This window comes from Phragmites australis, chromosome 22 (assembly GCF_958298935.1).
Source record: "Phragmites australis chromosome 22, lpPhrAust1.1, whole genome shotgun sequence".
Lineage (NCBI taxonomy): Eukaryota > Viridiplantae > Streptophyta > Magnoliopsida > Poales > Poaceae > Phragmites > Phragmites australis.
In genome coordinates, this window is record NC_084942.1 from 4,246,135 (window position 1) to 4,272,533 (window position 26,399).

At 45.7% G+C, this 26,399-nt stretch overlaps 2 protein-coding genes across 2 annotated transcripts; one reads left to right on the plus strand and one right to left on the minus strand.

The window, feature by feature from the left end:
- Nucleotides 1-1,968: 1,968 nt before the first annotated feature.
- LOC133904375 (uncharacterized) lies at nucleotides 1,969-3,623 on the minus strand. The gene has a single exon (XM_062345840.1). It carries the CDS (start codon nucleotides 3,543-3,545, stop codon nucleotides 2,004-2,006), a length of 1,542 nt encoding a protein of 513 aa, XP_062201824.1. The 5' UTR covers nucleotides 3,546-3,623; the 3' UTR covers nucleotides 1,969-2,003.
- Nucleotides 3,624-18,882: 15,259 nt separating this feature from the next.
- On the plus strand, nucleotides 18,883-20,478 carry LOC133905081 (uncharacterized). The gene has a single exon (XM_062346789.1). The coding sequence runs from the start codon at nucleotides 18,940-18,942 to the stop codon at nucleotides 20,476-20,478; it is 1,539 nt and encodes a 512-aa protein (XP_062202773.1). The 5' UTR covers nucleotides 18,883-18,939.
- Nucleotides 20,479-26,399: the final 5,921 nt, after the last annotated feature.

The window sequence follows — 26,399 nt, forward strand, 5'->3', positions numbered from 1 at the left end:
TTACCCATGTTAGAATCCCGGATGACCTACGAATCCCGCTCTGAGGATCTAAGTTGCTGCGAGGTGTCCTTCATGGGATACAACTCACATAAACCTGATATGTTCCAGATTCAGTATATTGGATTGGGATCCGAAGGCTTTGAGATTCGACGAAGAGCAGCAGAGGCATCCATGTTCCCGGTGCCGATGGGGGCTCACGGATCGCAAGCCCCGGGGAACCAGCCTCATCAACGGCAGTCCCACCCGGAAGAACACTCACCGCATCGGGATGGCCAACACCCAGCTATGTGGCACAAACCGAAACCATCGGCCAGGTATGATCCGATCAGGTAAAAGAGTACCTAGAAACTAATCGGGTGTGTTGTTTCTTCGAGTAGGTTCAACCCGAGGACGAACAAAAGGGTCCACACTGTGCACTTTTGACATGGGTAACAACCACTTCCCATTGGATACTAGGATCTCAGAAAGGTAACCCTCTCCTCTCCCGGTACTGACCACCCATCGATAGAAAGAGGGAATCCTTGTCCTACCTTGCAGAATTTCAAGGCACCATGGGGCACGGTACTAGTCGCTAAGCGAGGCACGCTTCCTCCAACCAAGAACGAATGAGCATAGGACCCTGCATCATCAGGTACATGGTTCAATTCTGTTTTTTCAATTATTAAATGAGTAGTAGAGTATGAGGACCTCGTAACTGGAACACAAGCATCACCCGCACGGGAAAAAAAACGCTTACTAGCGATAAGGGACTCGTTACTAGGTGTAACCCTGATATCAGGGGGTTTTCAGTGCTCGGACCAGACGATGATGACATACCACTCCGAAGTGAAAAAGCTAGAGCGATACGTCATCGACCAGGAAGTCACGCACGTCCCTCGCAAGGACTACCTCCTTGTCCGATGGGTCACTCCATCTGGCCTCTTCTAGCGAACCTACCCCGGTCAGAGTCTTTGAAAAAAAGATTCATACGACCACCCATCACGGTCTCGAGCCAACGTGGAAGGGATGCCCCGCTTGGAAACGGAATACCAGAGGCAACACCTTTGGAGGCAATGCCTCCCTCGGTGCCGTCGACCTCGGATGGCCATCATGTGGTCACTCTGCTCGATTCAGGTATGACCTGTATGGATCAGATCTCGGACTACCTTTAGAATCAAGCAACCACTGGTGACGATGTGTCAGCAGAAAGGGTCACGCGGGCAGACTGCGATAATACTCCTTGGTAAAGGGACGCTTCTACCACCAAAGAAGCAACGGCTTTTTACTGAAATACATCACTCATGATGGGGAGAGCACAACGTTCCCCAATATCCTCGGAGGCACGCGGAGAGGTCAAACCTCACACTGCCCTCCACGATGCTTGCGAGCAGGTGAAACGGTGTGAGTTATATCAGTACCATGATTTTACGATTTGAGGTTACATAGGTACTCCATAATATAAATTATCTTAATATTGTGCCGTCCTGGTTTCATTACATGTGAAGGGCCCATGTATTTACACTTTCAATACCTTCCTCGTTTGCAGGCTGTCCAAAACCTGGCGGAGATGATCAAAAAAACCCATGTATTTACACTTTCAAAAACATTTTTATTACTTTCCGACTTTCTTTTCTATTTACCAACCTTCATTGAGTTTCAAGCTCAACTTATTTAATTCGTATTTCATTCCTCATATTCACGAATCCCTACATGTGATGCTTCCACTCGACCTTCAACCTAAACAAAAAGCCTTTTGCAGATCCCGCAGCAACGCACGGGATACCATCCTAGTTATGTTTATAGTCTAGAACTAAGCTGATCTAAAAGTTGACACAGATATAGTGTTTACATAGAAACCAGTGTGTCATTGATCTTAAAGCTCAGTAATCACTAGGAGAATTCCCCCATAACAATTAACAAACTAGCCAAGCCAGTTCGAAATACGAAACGCATATAGTGAAAGTAGGCAGACATAAAAGTAACCCAAAGGACAGGACACAATGTTGATAATATTACATTCCAAGTTAAGTAGATGGCCACCATTTTCTCTCTAGTCTGCAATGAGTTGTGTGATTGATGCATAAATAGCTGCCCTTGTGTCTACGGTCAACATAGCAGACAAGATACTCGTCAAGGTTGCAGGGCCTGGCACAAGGAACTATCCTCCTATCTCTATGTTCTTTATCGACACCGACAACACAGAACTCATGCGGCGGTTCAGTCTTCCTCCTACTATTGTTCAGATGATAGACGCTGAACCTGACCTGCATTAGATAGCTGAACTGCATTCCATAGCCCAAGTATATTGCATCGGTAGCAATAGAGGGGAACATCTCGGTGGAGATGAGCACGCAGTGCGTCGTGCCGATGAACACCGCATGGCGGCCAAGGCTCTGCACAGAAAGGAGCCTCCTCCCAGCGATGTCCACCTCCAACAGCTCCATGCGGCCAGTGATGCCGCCTAACGTGAATACCTCCGTCCGTTTGTAGGCTCCGCTGCCGCCGAAGTGCTCGATATTTCTCCAGTACCGCACCATAAGCATCCTTCCGTCACCGCCAGCGACCAGGAAGGAGAGTATGCGCTTCAAGTGACTGGTATCAGGTGCACACACGTGGCGCTGGTCGACTACTGCAACCAGCCGAGGCAGCGGCCGCAGCTCCACCACGTAGACGGACCCCTCCGGCGTGGTGACGTAGCAGCGCCCTCCCAGGGACAGCATGGAGCAGAACAGGGCCCTGCCTTGCCAGTCGTACAACCTGTAGCGTGCCTGACCCGGGCTGAGCAGCGTCCAGTACGCGTCGCCGAGCTTGGCCAAGACGATGTTAGACACACCGTCCCTCAGGCACAGCAGGAGGGTGGGTGGGGAGGTGGAGTCGTCAAAGCCGGCGCCGTCGATCACACCAGTGCTGATGCCCCTGGGATCCCGGAACACCGCGGGGAGGCGGTCCGGCGGCGTCGAGGGGGACCCGCCGGGGACGATGCAGGAGATGGCGGGGAAGTCAGTGACGGCGTTGCTGAGAGGGTCCAGGAGGCGGATTGCCTTTGTGGCCCTGTGGAAGAGGACGAGGAGGCCGTCGGCGACGCCCAGGTGGCAGTGGGTGGAGAGCGCCGGGAGGTGGACGCCGATGGAGGCGGCCGTGGCCAGGTTGAGGAGGCGGCGGCGGGGCCCGGCGTCGGGGGTTATGGAGAGAACCATCCAATTGCGGGGGCGGAAGCGGCTGTCCAGGGCGCCGCGGGCGCGCGGGTCGTCGGTAAGGTCGCGCCACGGCTTGCACACGGCGCGGAAGCGGAGGTACTCGGCGACATCGAGGGCGAGCAGCCGGCCAGCTATCTCCTCGACGAGGTCAGGTACCAGGTTGGCCCAGTGCCTCCATTCCCGAGGGCCGGCGACCACCGGATCTACAAGCGCTCTCTTCGTCCCCAAGCGCTCGGAAGATTCGGCAAGGAGGCGCCGCCGCCGTGCTCGTGTCATCATCCCCACAGATCCAGAGTGCCCGCCTTCATAGGTGGCATTGAATCCCAAGGGCAGATCGGCAAGGCTCCGGCACTTCGACTGTGTCCCCATCGTCTAGCCTCAGATAGATCTGCATGGATAGGGTATGAGCAAAGAACGGCACGGTTGGTTTGATGGCGTGAGGGAAAGAAATTTTACGAGACTCTTTGTCAAAAGATTTTTACGAGATTTTGATTATATTGTTTATTTTATTTAACGGAAGATGAGGAATACATGTTATGTATAAGAGGGGATCTTTATGTGAAATCTGGTCTGATAGAATTTCCTTCCTAGCATGAGTGGGTGGAGCCGTAGAGAGCAGGTTTGGCAGCGGCAGCGGAAGAAGGGAGGAGGGACCGAGGGAGGTGGCGGGTTAGGTTTAAGGTCGCAGGTGGCTGCGGGCCTTTTCTCTTATACAACAGGCCTTGCAGGCATTCCAACGGTAGTTAAAAGGTTGGAGGGGCTGACTTTTTAATCGAAAAATCTAAAAACGGAGCTGACCTGGTACGGTTTGGAATTTTTGCGTTCCCAACAATATTATAAGGCCTAACTTCTAAATTTTTTATATATTAATGGTCAAAATTAAAAAAAAAACTAGTAAGAATCCTAAAAAGTCATATATTTTAAAACGGAGGGAGTAGCACTTAGATCATAGTTACTTAAAATAAATATCATGATAACACTTGCTTGACCATTTTTATCTTATGCAATATATCTTCGTGTGGACAATCAAACACCATATCTTCTCAGCCAGGCTCAATAGATACAGAAAACCAAACAAAATGCTACTTCATGCACTCAGTCTAGCTGAGGTGAGCCTGATTCACATATATGAGTCAGGCTAGAGCATGCAGGCAACTAAACAGACCATTAATTTCTTTCCTCAATGTAGGAATCATGGCCTTGTTAGATAAGGTTGTGGTTTTGGTGATTGATGATAACATAGTCAATAAAACTAACATATTTACTAAGAATGTGTAAGGTTAGGTCTCATGGATGCAACAAAAGATAAATCACCGATGCCAAGACAAAGAGATGAATGAATTAGACTTGTTCCATAAATTTTGATGTTATCAAATGGGATGAATTTCTATACAATTATGTAGAGCTCTTCACAAGCTTTCCATAGAGTCCGAGATCATCAAAATCAGAGTTCAGAGCGAAAAGTTATTCCCAAAATACATATTGTTGTTCTGTTGAAAATGTACACGCTGGATCTTTCGGCATTCACAATAAAAATTCTCCGACGTTCACAAAGAAAAAGCTCTGGCATTCACAAAAATACTTTGGTGTTCACAAGGCTTTACACGCCGAATTATCCTACGTTCACAAAAAGTTGCAGCGTAGTATTTTCCAGACGGGCCTCAAAATGGGGTCTAATATACGCCGAATGTTCCAACATTCACAAAAATGTACATGCCGGACTGTTTATACAGAGGAGTGAAAAATAGCTCGGTTGGCATCGTATGAACACAGGATGTTCCGATGTTCACAGAGGACATTACGCCGAACCTTCCGGCGTTCACAGGAGAAAAAGTGGAGTTCCAATGGCTAGTTCTTGGAGTGTACACGTCGAATGTTCTGGTGAGTGTAATGTTGAACACGTCGGATCATCTAGTGAGTATAACATAATGTGACCGTTAGAGCAACGACTAGTTCGAGGGGCTGGGGCTATATATATACCCCCTCACTCGGCCATTTGGGGTTTCTTGATGCTGTTGGAGTCCAGAGGAGTGTTGAGAACTTGAGATATACTTGAGAAGACATCAAAGCCCCTAAAGTGCTTAAAGTTATTCATCCAAGGCAATTAGCATATGATTAGGGAGTGATTAGTGCTATTAGGTCTAGTGAGAGTTGTTGCTAGGTACTACTGCCTAGGAGAGGGGATCAATGAGTGATTCTAGCTTGTATCACTTGATACGCCAGCACCTTAGAGTCTTGGTGACTCGCCGACACCTTGGGCCTTTGTGACTCAAGCTTGTCGACCCTTCTACTCGGTGTGAAGTGGCAGCAAGAGGCTTGTACAGGGACAGGGAGACCCTTGCCTTTGTGGTTCAAGCTCCGACCTAGTGAGACGGCATCATGTGGCTAGAAGAGAGGTGCGTCTTTGTGACAAACCGTGACCGGGAGCATATCCTTGGTGGAGCTCCAACGTGGACTAGGGGGCAGTTTGCCCACCGATACCATGGGAAAAATCCTTGTGTGCCGTTTGTCTGTGCTATCTACCCTATTTACGTTTTCGCATTTATTTTCTAGCAATCTTATTTGAGCCTTTATTTTCCTAGAGCAGTTTCTAGGTTAGCATGATAGGGTTGGCTATAGGTTGCAAAACTCTTTATGCGGTAGAGTAACCACACTAGATAAAACTTAGTGCACATTTAGATAGTCTTTAATATAGGTTTATCTAGTGCTTATTTTTAGAGTCGAATAGTTTTTAAGTGCCCTAATTCACCCCCTCCTTAGGACACACTCTAGGATGTCAACAATATTTCAATTAGTATCAGAGCCGGATCTCACATCTTTTACAAGATACGTGAATCCCATTGGCATTTTTGAGCACCAAACTCACTTTGATCGGTTATGCTTCACCGCCTTATGAGTTGTGACACCCTAGAGTTGTGGGGATGGATATCGGTAGTGCTCCATACTTTGACGGCATAAACTTCCCCCAGTGGACAGTTCTAATGTCTTGTTATTTGCAAGCTAAATGTCTAGATATTTGAAGGGTCACCGAAGAGGGCATAAAAAGAAGGGTGACCAATGCGGAGAGGCAATTTGATGTTATGGCAAAGAGTATCCTTTTATCATCGCATCGATGCTTTTAATCGAGTTTATTCTCTCACCAATGCACATGATATTTGAACTAATCTTATTGAAATTCATGAAGGCACAAAGGATGTGCGAGAAGAAAGATATCATGTGCTCATTTCCAAGTTTGATGCTCTCACTCAACTAACCCATGAAACTGCTAATGACATGTTTTCTCGTCTAAATGTCATTGTGAATGAGATCAATGGGTTATGTGTGAATAAACTTCAAGATGGTTAGGTGATGAGGAAAATTGTTCAAGCTCTCCGGAAGCCCGACTACGACGTGATCATCTCCATCCTCCATGACAAGCATGACTTGGACAACATGACTCCAAGCAAGGCTTTCGGCAAGATCATGTTCCATGAGCTAAGTATGGGAATTGGAGCTTCTTCCTCCTCCAGCGCCAAGAGCCTTGCTCTCACAAGTAGTCAAGCATGCAAGCACAAGATGAGGCGGCAAGAATAACAGTCAAGCTCAAGTGAGGATGATGAAGATGAAGAAGAAGAGAGCAAAGAAGAAAATGAGCCAAGCTCCTCAAGTGATGAAGAGATTGATTATGATGTGGAGGAGCTTATGCTCAAGGTGAAGAGGAACATAGCAAGAATCAACTCCAAGCTTGATCGTGACAAGCTCACATTTGAAGACTTGGTCAAGAAGAACAAGAGGAGGGAGACAAGAGCAAAAGCCATGACATTTGCAAGCATTGAGAGATAAGTGAGTGAAGATGAAGATTCAAGCTCAAGTGATGAGAGCTACACCATCACCTCCTGCAAGAGAAGCTCTTCCTCAAAGGTATCATCACGCAAGACTTCATCACGCCGATCCTCATTGCACAAGTGTCTTATGGCCAAAGGTATGAGAAGTGATGTAAGTGATGATGAATCCGATGAGGCTTCTCCTTGTCATGAAGAATTTCTTCACTTGATAAATAAGCAACAAAGGGCCCTTAAGAAACTAGCTAAAGAGCTAAAGAAATTCAATGCCCTTAATGATATTCATGCTACCTTTGTTTTCAATTATGAACAATTGTTAAGCAAATTTAATTTGGTAAATAAGGAGTATGAAGAGTTTAAAGAAAAACTTGAGGGCATTGAATCTCAACCTAAGACCCCTTTGAAGCAATCTACTTCTCTTTTCAATTTTAATCCTAAGGTAGATGCTTCCACTTCTTATGATGATTTAATTAATCTATCTAGCTCACCCCTATGCAATGAGTCTTGTATTGAGAATGTTGTTGTAGAAACATGTGATGACTTCATTGCCAAGGAGAATGACGAGCTCAAGAAAGAAATGGATGGATGAACATGGCCATCGACGAGAGTTTTTTTTATAGGAAATCAGTAAAGCTGCCTGGGGCTTGTCGACTGCCACATGTAGGAATTTAAAGCTGCCTGGGGCTTTAGGGAACGGTCCCATGATGTTGAGCCCCCAGACATTGAAAGGCCGAGAGAGTGGTATGGTTTGCAGTGCCTGGGCTGGTAGGTTGGCATTTCGGCCGTGGTACTGGCACGACTCGCACCATTTCACCTGCTCGTAAGCATCCTGGAGGGCGGTATGAGGTTCAGCTTCTACGTATGCCTCCGAGAATGTTAGGGAATGCTGTTGTAACCCTATCCTGAGAAATGTATTTCAGTAATGAATTGTTGCTCCTTTGGTGGTAGAGGCGTCCCTCTACCAAGGAGGATTCTTGCGGTCTGCCCGTGTGACCCTTTCTGTTGACATATTATCATCAGGGTCTGCTTGATTCTGAAGGTAGTATAAGATCTGATCCATCCAGGTCATACCCGAACCGAGCAAGGCGACCACATGATGGCCGCCCGAGGTCAACGGCACCGAGGGAAGCGTTTTCTCCAAAGGTGTTGCCTTTGGTGTTCTGTTTCCCAGCAGAGCATCCCTTCCACGTTGGCCTAAGACCACAGTGGGTGGTTGTGTGAATCTTTTTCCCAAAGACTCCGACCAGGGCAGGTTCGCAAGAAGAGGCCAGACGAACCAGCCCATTGGCCAAGGAAGTAGTCCTTGTGAGGGACGTGCGTGACTTCCTGGTTGATGGCGCGTCACTCTAGCTTTCTTACTTTGAAGTGGTATGTCGCCATCATTTAGTCCGAGCACTAGAAAACCCTTTGGTGTTAGGGTCACACCCAGTAGCGAGTCCCTCGTCGCTAGTAGGTGTTACTCCCTCCACGCAGGTGCTACTCGTGTTCCAAGTAAGAGGTCATCATACTCCACAATGCTATTACTAATTGGAAAAATATAATTGAACCATATACCTGATGATGCAGGGTCCTGTACTCATTCGTGGTCGGTGGAAGTGTGTCTCGCTTAGGGACCAGTACTGCGCCCGTGGCGCCTTGAAATCCTGCAAGGTAGTACAAAGATTCCCCCTTCCTATCGATGGGTGGTTAGTACCGGGGGAGGAGAGGGTTACCTTTCTGAGGTCCTGGTCCCCAACGTGAAGTGATTGTTACCCATGTCAGAAGTGCAAGGTGTGGACCCCCTCTGTCCGTCCTCGGGTTGAACCTGCTCGAAGAAAGAACACCCCAATTAGTTTTTGGGTACTCTTTTACCTGATCGGATCTTACCTAGCCGATGGTTTCGGTTTGCACCACAGGGCTGGGTGTTGACCGTCCCGACCTCGGTGAGCGTTCCTTCGGGTGGGGCTACTGTTGATAAGGCTGGTTCCCCCAGGACTTGCGGTCCATGAGCCCCCGTTGACGCTAGGAACATGGATGCCTCTGCTGCTCTTCGTCGAAGCCCGGAGGCCTTCAGATCCTGGTCCGATGTCCTGACTATAGAACATATCGGGTTTGTCTGGGTCGTATCCCATGAAGAACACCTCACAACGACTCAGATCCTCCGAGCGGGACTCGTCGGTCGTCGGGGATTCGAACATGGATAGCCCAAAAGAAATTAACGGTACTTAGCGGAACTCAAAAACGCACCTCCTACCTGGCGCGCCAAATGTCAAGGGTAAATCCCTGACAATGATTCCGGGGTATGCTGGACAGTGGATGTGTGATCGGCGTTCCAGGTGTACCTGGGGAATGTGTGTGTGTTGCTCAAGAACACCAGAGTTATCCAGGTTTATGCCCCGTGGGGTAATAGCCCTACATCCTGTGTATTCTTTTCCATCCTTCCCTTTTATGGAAGATCTCATATTCCAGGGGGGAGAAGTCTTACAAGTAGGCCCAACAAAAAGACCCATGCTTGCCTAGAGAAATGATATAAACAATCATTACAAGCATACATTCGTTGTGCCTGCCCTGGGTCCTTGCGGCGCCCGTCCCGTCCATCGATCGCACCCCCGTTTGTCACGCTTGAAGTGCCCGATCTGCCCTGTCTTGTCGCAGACTTCCACGCGCGCCTGCTGTGCCCCCTGTCAGGTCTGCGAACTCGTCCAGCAACAATTAATGTTTGCGGGATGGTAACTCTGCACCGACCATGCTGCCTCAGCTGGAGTGGACTGCCTGGGGAAGAAAAATGGTGTGAGTAGCACATTAAATAAGGTTTTGACTAGCCTAGACGAGTACCTACCCTGTGACCAGTAAGGACTGGTTGCAGGGAATCCTGTGAAGGCCCTGTCCGTGGTCGCGCTGGTGTTGACTGGTCGTGTGGGAGTTATGGGCCAAAGAACGAAATTGGATACTGCCCAAAGCTGATCGTTGCAGGTCATCCCGGTGGGGGACCCCTCTATTCTTTACATCCACAAGGGTAGATCATGGTATTGTAACTAATTGGAGGCTCCTTTTGAAACTCTCACATTAATCTAGGTGGAGACATGTTAGAAAAAAAGAGAAATTCTAGAAATTCTCAAAAAAAAGCAAAACATCTAGTCATTAATTTGGCTGCTTAATAATTCGTAGCTGATGAAAGATACTTAAAAAAATATGTAACGGATTAGATGGAAGATATTGTTTGGAATACAACGCAACAAGTCACATACGTAAGGAAATATGACTCCAATCTTGCACACGTCAAAAGAGAGAGAGAGAGAGAGCAAATTCGATCATCAATTTAGGCACGTATACATATTGGAGTCCTTAAAGTTTTCAACTCTTGCATGCTCTAGCAGGGTAGATCATGATATGCTTTAAACTTTTTCCAAACTTCCCTTGCAGTAATCAATTTAGTCACGTATACATATTGCATTGGAGTCCGGATGGTGTTTCAACTCTCGCATGCTCTAGCAGGGTAGATCAAGACATATTCCAAACATTCTCCAAATTTTCCTTGCAAGGACTCTATATAATATCATGTATAAGTTTACATCAGATCAAGAGAGAAGTTTTGTGAAGACACTCGTGAACAAATAAAATCCAAGCAGCTGCTGGATCGTGCCAGGGAGACGATGAGGCGCCATTCCAGGCAACACGAAAGAAACGGAGATTTGGAGGACGAGAGAAATGGAGTGATGAAGATGTGTGTGGTTGGGCTTGGCCATTTGAGCCGATATTCACGTTACTAAAAAAAGATCAAACCATAGGGAGGTAAGAGAAGCGAGAAGATCACAGCCGTCCATTTTAAATTAGACAACCATAAGAAAGAGTATGATAATGAAAGCAAGGATTACGACAATCTTGATATAAGTGAGATATAAATAGATAAAAAGCAGTTACCTAAATTATTATAGGATAAATTCTTTTTTAAATGATCAATATTGGAGATTAAAAATTATACTTTTATTCTTAGTATATAGAAGAAGTGTAATTCTAAAATATCGCCATATACTTCAAGTTCTAATTCTTAGAAACACAAAAAAAATCCTTTCTCACGAACTTTATTTATGTGTCTTATAAAATACTAACACGTGCAGATGCACAAGTTGATGACTAGTAGGAGTCAAGTTTGAAAGGAAAATGTCTATTATACAACCCTGAAGTATACACGGAGTCCACTTAAACCCTAAACTTTACTTCTGTTTAATTAACCCCCTAACTTTCAAATACCAGTTCACTCTTCACCTTTGCTTGCTAACGAATCCGGGTTTTGCATACGTGGACACCGGGATGGGCCGTGGGTGGTGGTTTTGCTGATTGGGATGACCTGGGGCATCTGACGTGTTACGAAGGTATACCCCATCCTATCCCGCCAAAGGAGAGACAAAAATGCTTGAGCCTGGACAGCTTCTCATTGAGGACGTCAAGACGAGCCGCACGCTGCCGGCGGGAGGCGGCAGCCGTGCCGCGCATTAGTTCTGTCTGCTTGGCTTGTTGAGTGACCTGCTCGTGCTAAGCACCAGCTCCTCGATGATCCCGCGCACTGCAGATCCTCTCGCTGGTAATGGGGACAGATTCTGCATCCATTCTTCATCCACCGCTTGATCGACGAGCGTCACATATCTGGCTGGTGGCCACGGTTGCCGCATCGGTGATTATCTCCAGCGTGATCGGACACTGCAGTTCCTCCGGGTTGATCCACGATCGACCAGATTGATTAGATTCAGGCATCCAGGAGTAGGACTCTAGTGCCTCGCATTGTACGCAAACTTTTCAGTTTCAGCTGAGATCGGTTTGTATAGATTACGATCTCCTGTGTACAATTCTTGTGACATGTATTTATACCCAATGCACTACGATTAATCGTTGCACCACCTAATCTTTTTTTCTTTAGAATGTACACCAGGAATGCCATTTGAGGACATGAAAGCCACCTCCTCGAGTAGTCCGACCAGCTCGTGACGCCGACATAGTCGAGCATCAGTTCGCGTCCTTAAAATCTAGCGTGCCGTCGCGCCTAAATCGCATGAGCATCGACTGCACATCCACTAAGAGAGAGAGAGAGAGAGAGAGAGCTGACTATGGCCCCGTTGGCCTTGTCGGATGCTAGGCGGCGATCCTAGTCAGCAAACCGCTCGGATGTACGTCCATGTACACAAAACTAGGTTCACTAGCAAGCAAAGGTGAAGAGTAATCCGGTCTTAGAAAGCCAGGGGGTCAAATAAACCAAAGTAAAATCTCCGGGTGCTGATCTCCTGACTTGGTGGCGGTAGATCTGAATTTGTGAGGTACTGGGGAGGGGTGACCCAAACCAATCGCGAATTCTATTCCATCCAATAGATCTATGGAGCAACTCGTAGATCGAGTTGAGGAGGTGTTGGCGGCGGTAGAAAAGCTTCAGTTTGAAGTAACTGACACCAAGAACAGGATGTCTCGGATGGAAATAGTTGCCAAGGAGATGAACTCACGTGTTTCTTCGGTGGACACCATGGTGCAGAGTATTTACGGGTGTGTTTGGTTGGGAGGTAAGGTAGGATGGGATAGTGTCATCCCTGTTTTTAGGGGTAGGATGAACTTCTTTTTTGTTTGGTTAGATGGATGAGATATACCTATTTTTTGTTTGGTTGGAGGGACGAGAATGGATAGGGTGAGAATCATCAACTAATTATATCTTTTAATTTTAAATAATAATCATTAATAATACACTAATCAACATGCACTAACACGTATTAATGCTACTTTTGCCATAGTCATTACTAATTAACAATAAAATATGCTAATTAACCCTAATCATACTCTAATTAGCTCATTAATTATCACTAATTAACACATTAACCCTTACAAACTCTAATCTCATAGTAATATATACTAATTAGTAATACAACATATTAATATCACTAATCATTTTACTAATGAGTATGATTAGTAAAGGTAAATGGCTTCGTCCCACCTATTTGGAGGGATGGCTTCATCCAGCATATTGAGTGAATATTCATTAGAAGGGATGATCTCATCCCTATTGCCCATGAACCAAACACCAAAAAATAAAGATGGTCCTCTGCTATCCCACCCCATCCCTTAAATCAAACACACCCTACAAGGCCATGACGAGGTTTTCACCTCCTTCCGGTGAACCACCGAGTGCAGAGAAGCAGCCCTCAGTTCATTTATCTAAAGATGAATTGGCTTTTCTGAAGAGGCAGGAAGTAGCGGGGAAAAATTCATTGCATACAATTCTAACTGGATTAACAGGCAACATTGATCCAAATGCTTCAAGTTCTGGCACTGCTAATGTTCAGAAGTATGAAACCAAATCTGAACCCAAACCAATACCAATACTAGATCAGCCTCCTAAGTACCATTAGGTAATGCTTATGTGCCTTAGGCTTGGGACTATAATCCTGCTGCACCTTCCAGTTTATCTATTGCTAGACCCAAATTTGATTTCCCTCAATTCCATGGTGACAATCCTGTTGGGTGGTTAAGATTGTGTGAATTTTTTTTATCTGGCAAATGTATCAATGGATATTTGGGTCTCTATGGCCACACTACACTGTTATGGTAAGGCAGAGCATTGGTGAAGTCTCAGAACAACTGATAGGCAAATTACATGGTCCAATTTCTGCCCTATGGTCTGTGACAGATTTGCTTTGCACAGCACCTATGACATAGTTGAGAATTTTCACTTGCTGAAACAGACTTCAACTGTAGCAATTTACATTGAACAATTTGAGGAATTGATGGGGTGGGTGCAGAGGGAACACCCTGCCTTGGAAGAATCCTATTATGTTAAAAACATCATTGGAGGACTGAGAGAAGACATCAAACATTACCTGAAACCTCACAGCCCTGCTACATTGTGTGAAGCCTATTGGAAAGCTAGGGAACTTGAAAAGGATATTTTGGTTAAGAAATCTTTGATGAATCAGGACCCTGTCTACAACAGAAACAACTACAACTAAAACAAACAAAGGCTGTCATTACCACCACCTCCTCCTGCCCAACCTCCCAACAATCAGCAGCTGGTTCCACAATAACAACCAAATCGACAACAGCAGCTCTTAAATATCAAAAAGGAAGAAGGCAAATGCTGGGGATGTCAAGAACCATGGACACCCCAGCATAAATTTGTTTGTCGATTTAGGAGAGCTATGAATGCAATGGATATTGCCCAGATAATTGGCTGGTAGTAGAACAAGAAATGGAGGAGGAAAATGCGTTTCAATCAGCACCTGGCAGTCCACAACATGAACAACTTATGATGATTTCTTCCCAAGCAGTAACAGGTGAAGTTTAAGTGGCTACATTTTCCTTGCTACTCACGATTGGAGGTAAAACTGTTGTAGCTCTTGTATACAGTGGTAGCAAAGATACTTTTGTTGATTCTACTTTTGCTAGTAAATGCAATTTCCCAATTACTGCAACTTCTATTCAGAAAGTTCAACTAGCTGGTGGTGGTTTCTTAGAGACTGGGGCTTATCTTGATAACTTCAGTTATTCTATCCATGGAGAAAAATTCAGCAATAATTTCAAGTTGCTAAAATTGAAAGGGTATGATATTGTTCTTGGATGTGACTGGATTCTTGCTCACAGTCCCTTGGGTATAGATTTACAGAAAAGGCATATCACCATTAACATGTATGGTCAGAAACATGTTGCCTTTCCTGATCATACTACTCCACCTCAAGACTGTGTTATCAACTCCAAGCAGCTTCAGAAGATGTCATCTAAAGGGATCATGGGTTATGTTCTTTAGCTCAATTTTATCTCTGACACTGAAGTAAAAAATGCTGCTCCAACACCCCCAACCATTCAGGATATCCTTCTGCAATATGAGGATGTATTTGCTGAACCAACAATTTTACCACCATCAAGAGAGTGTGATCATCAGATTCCTCTTAAACCAGGCAGTCCACCTCCTAATGTGAGGCCTCACAGAGTGCCCCATAAGAAAAAGGATGAAGTAGAGAAATTGATTAAAGAAATGCTCAAGTCAGCCTCTATTAAACCTAGCAAAAGCCCTTATTCTTCTCCTGCTCTTCTAGTCAGGAAAAAGGATGGATCCTGGCGATTATGGATTGATTACAAGCTCCTCAATGCTCAAACAATTAAGAACAAGTACCCCATACCAGTGACTGAAGGTTTACTTGATGAGTTATTTGGAGCTGTTATATTCACTAAACTTGATTTAAGGTCAGGTTACTACCAGATTCTCATGAATGAAGCAGATATCCACAAGACTGCATTCAGGACTTATTTTGGTCACTTTGAGTTTCTGGTTATGCCCTTTGGGCTAACTAATGTGCCTGCAACCTTCCAATCCCTAATGAACAAGGATTTTGCTGCTTACCTCAGGAAGTTTGTCTTAGGTTTTTTTTTATGAATACTTATCTACAGTCGATCAGTAGAGGAACACAAAATTCACCTTGAGATAGTGCTGAAACTGTTAAGGGAACACAAGCTAAATGTCAAAAGAAGTAAATGCACATTTGCAGCTCATCAATTAGATTACTTGGGTCATGTAATCAGTGGCAATGGGGTAGCTACCGACCCTACAAAAATTGAAGCTATCACTGAATGGCCAATTCCAGAAACTGTCACACAACTGCCCAGTTTTTTTGGGACTTACAGATTACTATTGCAGGTTTATCTGGAATTATGAAAGTATATGCAGGCTATTACATGATATGTTGAAAAAGGACTCTTTTCTGTGGACAAAGAAGCATTCTGCAGCTTTTCAGCAACTCAAATCAGCTATGATCTCAGCCCCTGTTTTGGCCTTACCAGACTTCAGCAAACCATTTGTTTTTGAAACTAAGGCATCATGCAGTGGTATTGGTGCAGTAATTATGCAATCTGGCAGGCCCATTGCCTTTTCAGTCAGTCTCTTGGACCAAAAGCCACTGCTCAATCAACTTATCATAAGGAAGCCTTAGCAATCTTGGAGGCCCTCAAAAAGTGGCGGCATTACTTCTTAGGCAGTGAGCTAATCATTAAAACAGACCATCAAAGTTTGAAATACATGCTGAATCAGAGATAGCTGAAGGGGTCCAGCATAAATTAATGCTAAAACTGCTTGAATTCAATTACAAAATTGAATATAAAAATGGGAAAGAAAATGTGGTAGCAGATGCACTTTCCAGAAGAAACATTTTTTGTTCAGCTATATCAGTGATCACACCAGCTTGGGCATCTGATATTGAGAATAGCTACATATCTGATGAACACTGTCAAAACTTGTTGGTTCAACTGGCTCTAAATGCTACTGTTGTTCCACTCTATTCTCTACATGCTGGTATTCTCAGGTACAATGGGAGGATATACATAGGCACTCATGGTGATTTCAGGCAACAAATTTTGCAATCTCTTCACTCATCTGCAATGGGAGGCGCCTCAAAGACTTTTCTATTAGCCTGGACTCAAAGTTGATGTGGAAAAATTTGTCAGTGAATGTGCAATATTCCAAAGGGCAAAAGGTGACAAATGCCACTACCTAGGTATGCTTGATCCCCTGCCAATACCTGACATGTCTTGGGCACACATTACTATGGATTTTGTTGAGGGCTTGCCAAAATCAAATGGCAAGGATGTCATTTTAGTGGTGGCTGACAGATTAACAAAATACTCTCATTTTCTGTCATTATCTCACCCTTGTACTGTCACTGAAGTAACACAACTCTTCCCGGACAATATATTCAAGTTGCATGGTCTGCCTGTGAATATTGTTATTGACAGAGACCGCATATTTACAAGTAAACTCTGGCAGGGTCTTTTTAAAGCTCTTAAGGTTACACTTCATTACACATCATCATACCACCCCCAATCAAATGGGCAAACAGAACGAGCTAAGCATTGTTTGGAGAATTATTTGCGCTGCATGGTTTTTTTCCTAAACCCAAGAAATGGCATTCTTGGCTATCTTTGGTAGAATGGTGGTATAACACCAACTATCACACCTCTCTAAAATGCACACCTTTTGAAGCTCATTATGGCTATCCACCTGCTCTCATAAGTGAAGTTATGATCCCTGGACCTGAATCTTCAGCTGTGGACTTCTTGACTGCCAAACAAGATATGCTCAGTCACTTGAAGGAAAACTTAGCACAATCTTAAGCAAGGATCAAGAAATATGCAGACTAGAAGAGAACTGAAAGGTCCTTTCAAGAGGGAGATATGGTTTACCTGAAGTTTCAGCCATACAGACAAGCAGCTTTTGGCATCAGGCACAATCTGAAATTGGCCACAAAGTTCTATGGTCCCTTTAGAATCTTAAGTAAAATTGGTAATGTTGCTTATAAGCTGCAACTTCCTGCATCAGCTCAAATACATGATGTTTTTCATGTCAGTCAGCTGAAGAAACATGTTGGTCCCAAGGCAGTACCAAGCTCTGATCTACCTTTGGTATATTCTAATGGCTACATCAAAAAAGCACCCCTGTCAGTTTTGCAGACCAGAGCTCTACCCCGTGGACATCAGTTAGTTTCACAATGGCTGATTGACTGGGAAAATCTTTTAGTCGAAGAAGCTACGTGGGAGGATGCTACATTCATTCAGTCAACATTTCCATCTTTCCATTATGCAACATTGAAATCTTGATTCCCTGACCGGAATTCTTGAGGACAAGAACTGGGATTGTCAGGCCCACCTCCCAGCTACTGAAGTCGGCGCCCTCTTATGAAGATCCAACAGCCAAGGCTACACCAAAAATTACTGTTGCTTGTAATTTTCGTTTACTGTTACCATTCCAGTTAAACTGTTTTACCGTTTCATTCACAGCTGGTATGCCGGCTGCTCTGCTGTAGTACTTAATCCCCATCTCTGTTTCCTTCGAACCTATGAAAGAGAATTGCTGGCGTTTAGGTGTAGAAGTAGCCCAGTTCTCAATCTTCCGGATTTAATCCGTAATATATCTCCGTGATTTCGCCCCAAAATATCAGTGAATCTCATGTTTTCTTGTGAACTGTTCAGTTAGATCTCCAGTGGGGTCTGACATCCTCCCGCCCCGTGCGTCATGCCCTCGTGCGGATGGGCAGCAGGGCAGCGTGCCGCCTCGCCATGGGCCTGGATGGACAGGGAAGCCGAGGCCGCATCCGCCATGTTGTGCCTCTGGGCGGGTGGGCGGACACCGCCGTTGCCTGTCGGGCCTTGCCAGACCTTCCTGCCTGCGGCCCCGCCACCGGCAATTGGAAGCTCACTGCCCCGTCCCACCCCATCGCACGTGCAGGCCCAAGGCGGAGCAATGGCGTCGGCATGCCAGCTGGCTCCGGTGGTGGCTTTCGGGCCGCGCGTTAGCCCAGGATGGCACGTCAGCGGTGCTTAGGGGCCCCGGTGCGAAGCAGGAGTACCACAGCGGCGGTGCTCGGCTCCAAACCGGTGTTGCCCGCGGGTTGGGTGATGCAGAGCGGCTGCTCATGAGGAGTGCATCGCCGTTGCCTCCCTGCCGGTCGCGCGCGGAGCGGAAGAAGGCGGCGAGGGAGACCGAGGATTGGCACAAAGGTGGCGGTTTCAGTTGGCCGTCGTGCGAGGAGCTGAAGTCGGGCGGCGGCTGCCGGCTCCGGGTCGGTGTTTTTAGATTTTTTTGATTAAACCGTCGGCCCCACCGGCCTTTTTAACTATCGTCGGATCGCCCGCTGTACAGTAGAAAAACCCTATAGCCACTCACGACCTTAAACCTAACCCGCCACCTGCCTCGGTCCCTCCTTCCTTCTTCCGCTGCCACCGCCAAACCTGCCCTCCGCGGCTCCGCCACTCACGTTAAAAGAAAATTCTATCAAATCTGATCTCACAGAAAAACCCCTTTTATATATATATATATATATATATGATCTCATAAAAATATTTTAACAAAAAGTTTCATAAAATTTCCTTCCCTCACAGCATCCCACCAACCGTGCCGTTCTTTGCTCATACCCTATCCATGCAGATCTATCAGAGGCTAGACGATGGGGACACAGTCGAAGTGCCGGAGCCTTGCCGATCTGCCCTTGGGATTCAATGCCACATATGAAGGCGGGCACTCTGGATCTGTGGGGATGATGACACGAGCACGGCGGCGGCGCCTCCTTGCCGAATCTTCCGAGCGCTTGGGGACGAAGAGAGCGCTTGTACATCCGGTGGTCGCCGGCCCTCGGGAATGGAGGCACTGGGCCAACCTGGTACCTGACCTCGTCGAGGAGATAGCTGGCCGGCTGCTCGCCCTCGATGTCGCCGAGTACCTCCGCTTCCGCGCCGTGTGCAAGCCGTGGCGCGACCTTACCGACGACCCGCGCGCCCGCGGCGCCCTGGACAGCCGCTTCCGCCCCCGCAATTGGATGGTTCTCTCCATAATCCCCGACGCCGGACCCCGCCGCCGCCTCCTCAACTTGGCCACGGCCGCCTCCATCGGCGTCCACCTCCCGGCGCTCTCCACCCACTGCCACCTGTGCGTCGCCGACGGCCTCCTCGTCCTCTTCCACAGGGCCACAAAGGCAATCCGCCTCCTGGACCCTCTCAGCAACGCCGTCACTGACTTGCCCACCATCTCCTGCATCGTCCCCGGCGGGTCCCCCTCGGTGCCGGACCGCCTCCCCGCGGTGTTCCGGGATCCCAGGGGCATCAGCACTGGCGTGATCGACGGCGCCGGCTTTGACGACTCCACCTCCCCACCCACCCTCCTGCTGTGCCTGAGGGACAATGTGTCTAACATCGTCTTGGCCAAGCCCGGCGACGCGTACTGGACGCTGCTCAGCCCGGGTCAGGCACGCTACAGGTTGTACGACTGGCAAGGCAGGGCCCTGTTCTGCTCCTTGCTGTCCCTGGGAGGGCGCTGCTACGTCACCACGCCGGAGGGGTCCGTCTACGTGGTGGAGCTGCGGCCGCTGCCTCGGCTGGTTGCAGTAGTCGACCAGCGCCACGTGTGTGCACCTGATACCAGTCACTTGAAGCGCATACTCTCCTTCCTGGTCGCTGGCGGTGACGGAAGGATGCTTATGGTGCGGTACTGGAGAAATATCGAGCACTTCGGCGGCAGCGGAGCCTACAAACGGACGGAGGTATTCACGTTAGGCGGCATCACTGGCCGCATGGAGCTGTTGGAGGTGGACATCGCTGGGAGGAGGCTCCTTTCTGTGCAGAGCCTTGGCCGCCATGCGGTGTTCATCGGCACGACGCACTGCGTGCTCATCTCCACCGAGACGTTCCCCTCTGTTGCTACCGATGCAATATACTTGGGCTATGGAATGCAGTTCAGCTATCTCATGCAGGTCAGGTTCAGCGTCTATCATCTGAACAATAGTAGGAGGAAGACTGAACCGCCGCATGAGTTCTGTGTTGTCGGTGTCGATAAAGAACATAGAGATAGGAGGATAGTTCCTTGTGCCAGGCCCTGCAACCTTGATGAGTATCTTGTCTGCTATGTTGACCGTAGACACAAGGGCAGCTATTTATGCATCAATCACACAACTCATTGCAGACTAGAGAGAAAATGGTGGCCATCTACTTAACTTGGAATGTAATATTATCAACATTGTGTCTTGTCATTTGGGTTACTTTTATGTCTGCCTACTTTCACTATATGCGTTTCGTATTTCGAACTGGCTTGGCTAGTTTGTTAATTGTTATGGGGGAATTCTCCTAGTGATTACCGAGCTTTAAGATCAATGACACTGGTTTCTATGTAAACACCATATCTGTGTCAACTTTTAGATCAGCTTAGTTCTAGACTATAAACGTAACCAGGATGGTATCCCGTGTGTTGCTGCGGGATCTGCAAAAGGCTTTTTGTTTAGGTTGAAGGTCAAGTGGAAGCATCACATGTAGGGATTCGTGAATATGAGATATGAAATACGAATGAAATAAATTGAGCACGGTTGGAACTCAATGAAGGTTGGTAAATAGAAAAGAAAGTTGGAAAGTAATAAAAATGTTTTTGAAGGGCATTGGAAGGTTTTTTGGGATCATCTCCGCCGGGTTTTGGACAGGCCTGCAAATGAGGAAGGTATTGAAAATGTAAATATTGGGGGTCCTTCACATGTAATGAAAACAGGAGGGCACAATATTAACATAATTTCTATTCTGGAGTACCTATGTAACCTCAAATCGCAAAATCATTTGTTGATATAAGACAATTGGTAGAATGAAATAAGTATGGAAATAGTAGGCTGACCTCAGCATTTGTTAGCCTCAAAGGTGATTTTAGGTTATCAACCGTAAAACTCTTTCGCAGCATATATTTGATAGAGAAATTTGAGGATGGATCAGGCTCATTCCTATGTAGAAAAGTCTTGTTTTTCCAATGGCCTTTTCGAGAGCAACTGCATGGTCTGTTGCATCTATCTTCATGTTTTGAGAAGCTTGGTATGCACTACGCTCAACTAAGGCCCCTTTCGGAATGGAGGAAAAGTAGACGATTTTTGGATGATTCCATTCCTGTAAGAAATTTTCCTTTGGAACATAGGATTCATTCCTACAAATCCCTTTGAAATTCCTATGGAATGGGCTCTTCCATAGGAATTTTGGAGGAAAATAAGCATGAGGTCCAACCCCTTGGAAAGTTTCCTTTGTGTCTATCTCTTCGAATTTCTGCGTTTTTTTCTGTGTTGCACCCAAACATTTTATTGGAAACTTTCCTGTGTTCTGAATTCATGTAGTTTCTGTAGGATTGCAAGTGCCAGACAACTCTAATCCTACTTTTTTTTCTTCTGCATTTTAAGAATCGTGCGTTCCAAAGAGATCCTAAGTCTTCAGCTATGAAAGAGAAAGCTATTGTATCGACACTTCCTGTATCATCTGTAATTGTAAGAGGAAGCTTGTACCTATGGGATTGCTGAAATGTTAGTTATGTCGATCATACGTTTGGTGAACTGTTTTTGTTACACATTCACATCTTAGAGCTTCTGAAATGTTGCTATACCCTGTTTTACATTGCTGGCAGGCTTTGTAGTACCAATTTGTGAATGGTACTATGGCTGCTATTTTTGCAATGCAACTGAATGTAGCACCTCCCTTGTGTGTGTGGAAAAACAAAATCATAACAGACTGAGTATTGTACCTTGGTATGGAGAATAAGACATGTGGTATAAGTTATGTGATGAACTGAAGTTATTTGGTCAAGTTTGTATGGTTGGCCAGCCGCTTCAATTGGAGGTAATTGCAGTATTTGAGGTACATGCTGTCGTAGAGTTAGAGTTTCCCATTGGTAGCTTGAAATGATATTTTTAATGTTTATTAGATAGGAAGGGGTTGTGTAAAAGAAATTTAAAAATATAGCTAAAATGAAGTTCTTTTGGAAGCAACCTGTCGAAAAATTTGGCAACTTGAGGAATGTCCAAGTCCATGAAAAGAAAGGCGTCAGAGACAAAGATCTTGTTGGGATGATGGCTACCCGAAAGGTCAAGACAGTCAAGGAGCTCTTCGAGCTTGCCGATAAGTTCGCGACGCATGCCGAGGCCCAGGAACACGCCAAGAACCCCCAGTTTGGCAAGGATAGGCTCGAGTCCTCGAAGAATGGGGGAAGAAAGTGAAGAGGAACGGGTAGGCTACGCTAGTACAAAATAATTTTTCTCTACCGTGTTCAACCAGGAAACCATGCAAGTAGGAGATCATAGATCGTTACCACTCGACGCGCAGTGCAGTGGAAGAAGAGTTGGAGTAGACAAATCCAATGTGGTGTACGTCGATGTAGAAGAAGCAGCTCTCCGACCAGCTCCGAGTAGGTACGTCGCATCCTCAACCAACTCCGAGCAGGTATGTCACCTCCTCGACCAGCTCCGAGCAATGTTGTCACGATCCGCGGCCACGAAGAGGAAGCCTCGACCAAGTCCTCGATTACGAAGAGGAAGTAATCGATCTCGTCGACCACCTCGTCGACCAGATACTCACACTCCTCGACCATAGAGCATGACCAAAGCCGTGACCAGAGAGCATGATCAGCACCACGATCTTCACGCTAAGGAGATCAACACTGCAATAGCAACAATGCCTCTACGATATCCACACATACATGGATGGAATGCCATACGCCGGTGTGCTAGGACCGCACGCCCGACTACGGTTTCATAGGGAGTTCAAGAAGAGGTGGTGGCCAGGATTTTCGGTGGTGGAATCTACTCTTCACCCATGGCTCCTGCCTCCTCTTATATAGATTACACTAATGGGTCTTTAATCACATTAAAGCCCATCATAACTTTAAACCCTAATGGACCTTTAATCATATTAAATCTCACTTGCAGATCCAATCTGCTTATGAGATCGCCTCTAGGGCATATCACCAGCAATCTCCCACTTGCACTAGAGTCAATTCATGCAAGTTTTAAATTTCATCCCTTTAAGTGTGTGACCCGTTAAGTTCATGTGTAAATGGTTGCTACCCGAAAACCCTTTCTGAATTGCATGTCAATAGTGGTACCTAGCAGGACATATTGACCCTGATTGCACACAAAGATCATCTCAGCTGAACCTTGATATACTCATGCACCAATCCCTTTACTACATGATACCAGTCAAGCTCAAGGCGAGATTTGTGCCACTCTTGTGATAGCTCGACCATTCACTCGATCAAGTAGTGGATTCATCATGATTAACTCTTTAATCATATTGGTATGGCCATGCACTTTCTCAATCCAACTATCTCAAGGGGCCCAGAGATATCTCTCCCATTATCTAAGAGGGGTAAATTCTATCTTGATCGCTCACATGCCACGACATGATTCATAACATACCTGAAAGCAACCGTTATAACTACCCAGTTACGGAGTAGCGTTTGGAAGCCCCTAAATGTGTTACAACACATTCTGGAATCAATGACAATATCAGATCAAAGGGTTGCTGATCAATGTCTATAATAATCATTCAAGGAACAGAATAGTAAATTACTCGAGACAACACAAACATAAAAATGATACAATCATCCCCATAATCATCTTTACGGCATATCACCAAAACTTTCCTACTTGCACTAGAGCCGGTCACATAGGTATCCAATACCTATTGCTCGATAGTGCACCTTCTTTCAGGCTATAGGATAAGACAAGCTAACGGATCCAATTTGATGGGTATCCAATACCCATTGCATTTATTTACATCACTTCTCCATTCAATTCAAAATGATATATCCATGCCAAAATACATGCTCGAAATTATGGTGGTACCAATGCTCCCAGTGCTCGAGCAATAGGTCTACCATCGACAATAGAGATCCTCTGGACTGAACACATTGCAAACCACACATAACTCATAAACTAATTTTCTGATCCAAATAATCTCTAATGCGACTTTTAAAGTGGTGGTATACTTAGAAATAGTTGTAGAGTAGGCAACGGTTCTTGCATGGAACATTTCTAGCTCACTGTTCCATTATTTACATAAAACCAGATTCAACACTATGATTCCTTTGCTGGTTTGGAATCTAGCATCGATGTAACCATTTACAACTACTTTTTTCTTTCCTCCAAAAACCATGGTCGCGTCCTTGTTCTTATCCAGTACTAGAGGATGATTTAGAGGATGATTTTTCCTGATGACTATGAACAAGACTTATGATTGATATCAAGATTTCCTTACTCATCAGGTGTCACAACACGCTGAGTCTCGCAAAGATTGATGCTACATGGTATTAGCAAGAAACCTTACTTGGAATCCTTCATATTGAACTATTTCAATAACTTGTCAATGTGCATTTTTCGGCTTAATCTTATTAGCCTTTTTCCAGGCATTTTTTTCAAGATATCATGCTCATCTGGTGTCACCACACACTGATTCTCGCAAGTGCAAACACTTTGGCCTCATTTTATCTATCTCTATAGAACTTTATGCCCTATTTATATTGTATTTCTCATAACTTCATCTTGAAACAATTTCTCAATGAAGATTTGAGAAACTTAATGCATTGGATTGTCATCCCGATCAATAATATGTCATACATATTTATGAGATCAGAAACACAAATGTGCTCTCACTAGACTTGTTGTAAAAACAAGGTTCTTGCTCACTCTCGATGGAGTCAAACTCTTTTGGCCATCTCATCTAAGTGAAGAATCCAACGCTGAGATGCTCACCTTAATCCACAGATGGAATTTTGAAGCTTGCATATAGTTTCTCAGCATGTTTAGGATCATCAAAACCTTTAGGATATATCACATACATGCCCAACTTAGATTTCCATTAAGGAAAACCGTTTTGACATCATAATATACAGCATCGCTAGGATGATCCCGGTAGACTTTAGCATCGCGACGGGTGATATATTTCATCATAATCAACATTTTGAATTACCATGAAACCTATCACCACCAATCGTGCTATACAAACATGAACATTTCCATCAGCGTCTACCCATTTTCTTAAAACCCAATTACACTCAATAGTTTTTATACCATTGGGTGGATCGACCAAGTTCCAAACTTGGTTTTCTCTCATGGATTATAATTTGGATCTTATGGCTCCAAGCCATCTCTCAGAGTATGGTCCCACCATTTCTTCCATATAGTCCTTGGGCTCATTATTGTCCAACAATAATATATCGGGCTGCTCCGTGGTACGGAACATAAACATTTCAGGTGCACAACTGACCCTTTCTGATTGACATGGGGCTGGTGTCTCCACAATAGGTTCTGCAACATTTTGCATATCCAGTTGTGATTCAGTAGGAGCTGAAACGCTTTTTGATGATTCCTGAATCTCTTCGAGTTGCACCGTGCTCCTACTAACTTTCCTTAAGAGAAACTCTTTCTCCATAAAGACATCATTTCAGGTGACAAACACTTTGCCTTCTCCCCGGTTATAAAAATAATATCCTCTGATTTCCCTAGGATACCCCACAAAGAAGCATTTATCTGATTTGGGAGTGAGCTTATCGGATGTCACACATTTTACATAGGCTCCGATCAAGAGCATGTTCGAGGCTCCGATCATCTCCCAGCTCGTAGACGGTGTCGCTTCCCAAGCGATGCACCTCCACCATGCCGTCCTCTTCCACATACGGCCCCTTAAAAATCCAAGGTGCAAACTCCACCACCCTACGCACCTCGCTCCATGAAGTACAAACGTAGTGGAAGAAGGCAAAATTCTCCGGGTGGGGAAACCTATTGGAGATGTCGTCTAGCACCTCCGACGGAAGATCCACCCAGTTGGGAACCCTCGCCATCAAACTTGAGTCGAAGAGCACAGGCTTTCTCGAGAAAGGTGGCGGCGGCGAGGAGGAACATGCGACGGTGTAAAGATTCGAGGGAAAACTCATGACGAGAATGGGAGGGGCGAAGGGACATAGGCTTCCTGGTGGGATAAAATAGGCCTGGTAAAATCCAAGAATCGTTTTCGCTTCGGACACGATTCAACTCCCCATACTGCCTCGGTTACCGGGAAAAGTGTCATCATGATGATGTGCGAATCCTGGCACACCCATGACCCATGCATTAAACGCACCAGT

Bases quoted from the DNA above. Each gene is read 5' to 3' on its own strand.
- LOC133904375 (XM_062345840.1), bottom strand. From the start codon at position 3,545: ATGGGGACACAGTCGAAGTGCCGGAGCCTTGCCGATCTGCCCTTGGGA.
- LOC133905081 (XM_062346789.1), top strand. From the start codon at position 18,940: ATGGGGACACAGTCGAAGTGCCGGAGCCTTGCCGATCTGCCCTTGGGA.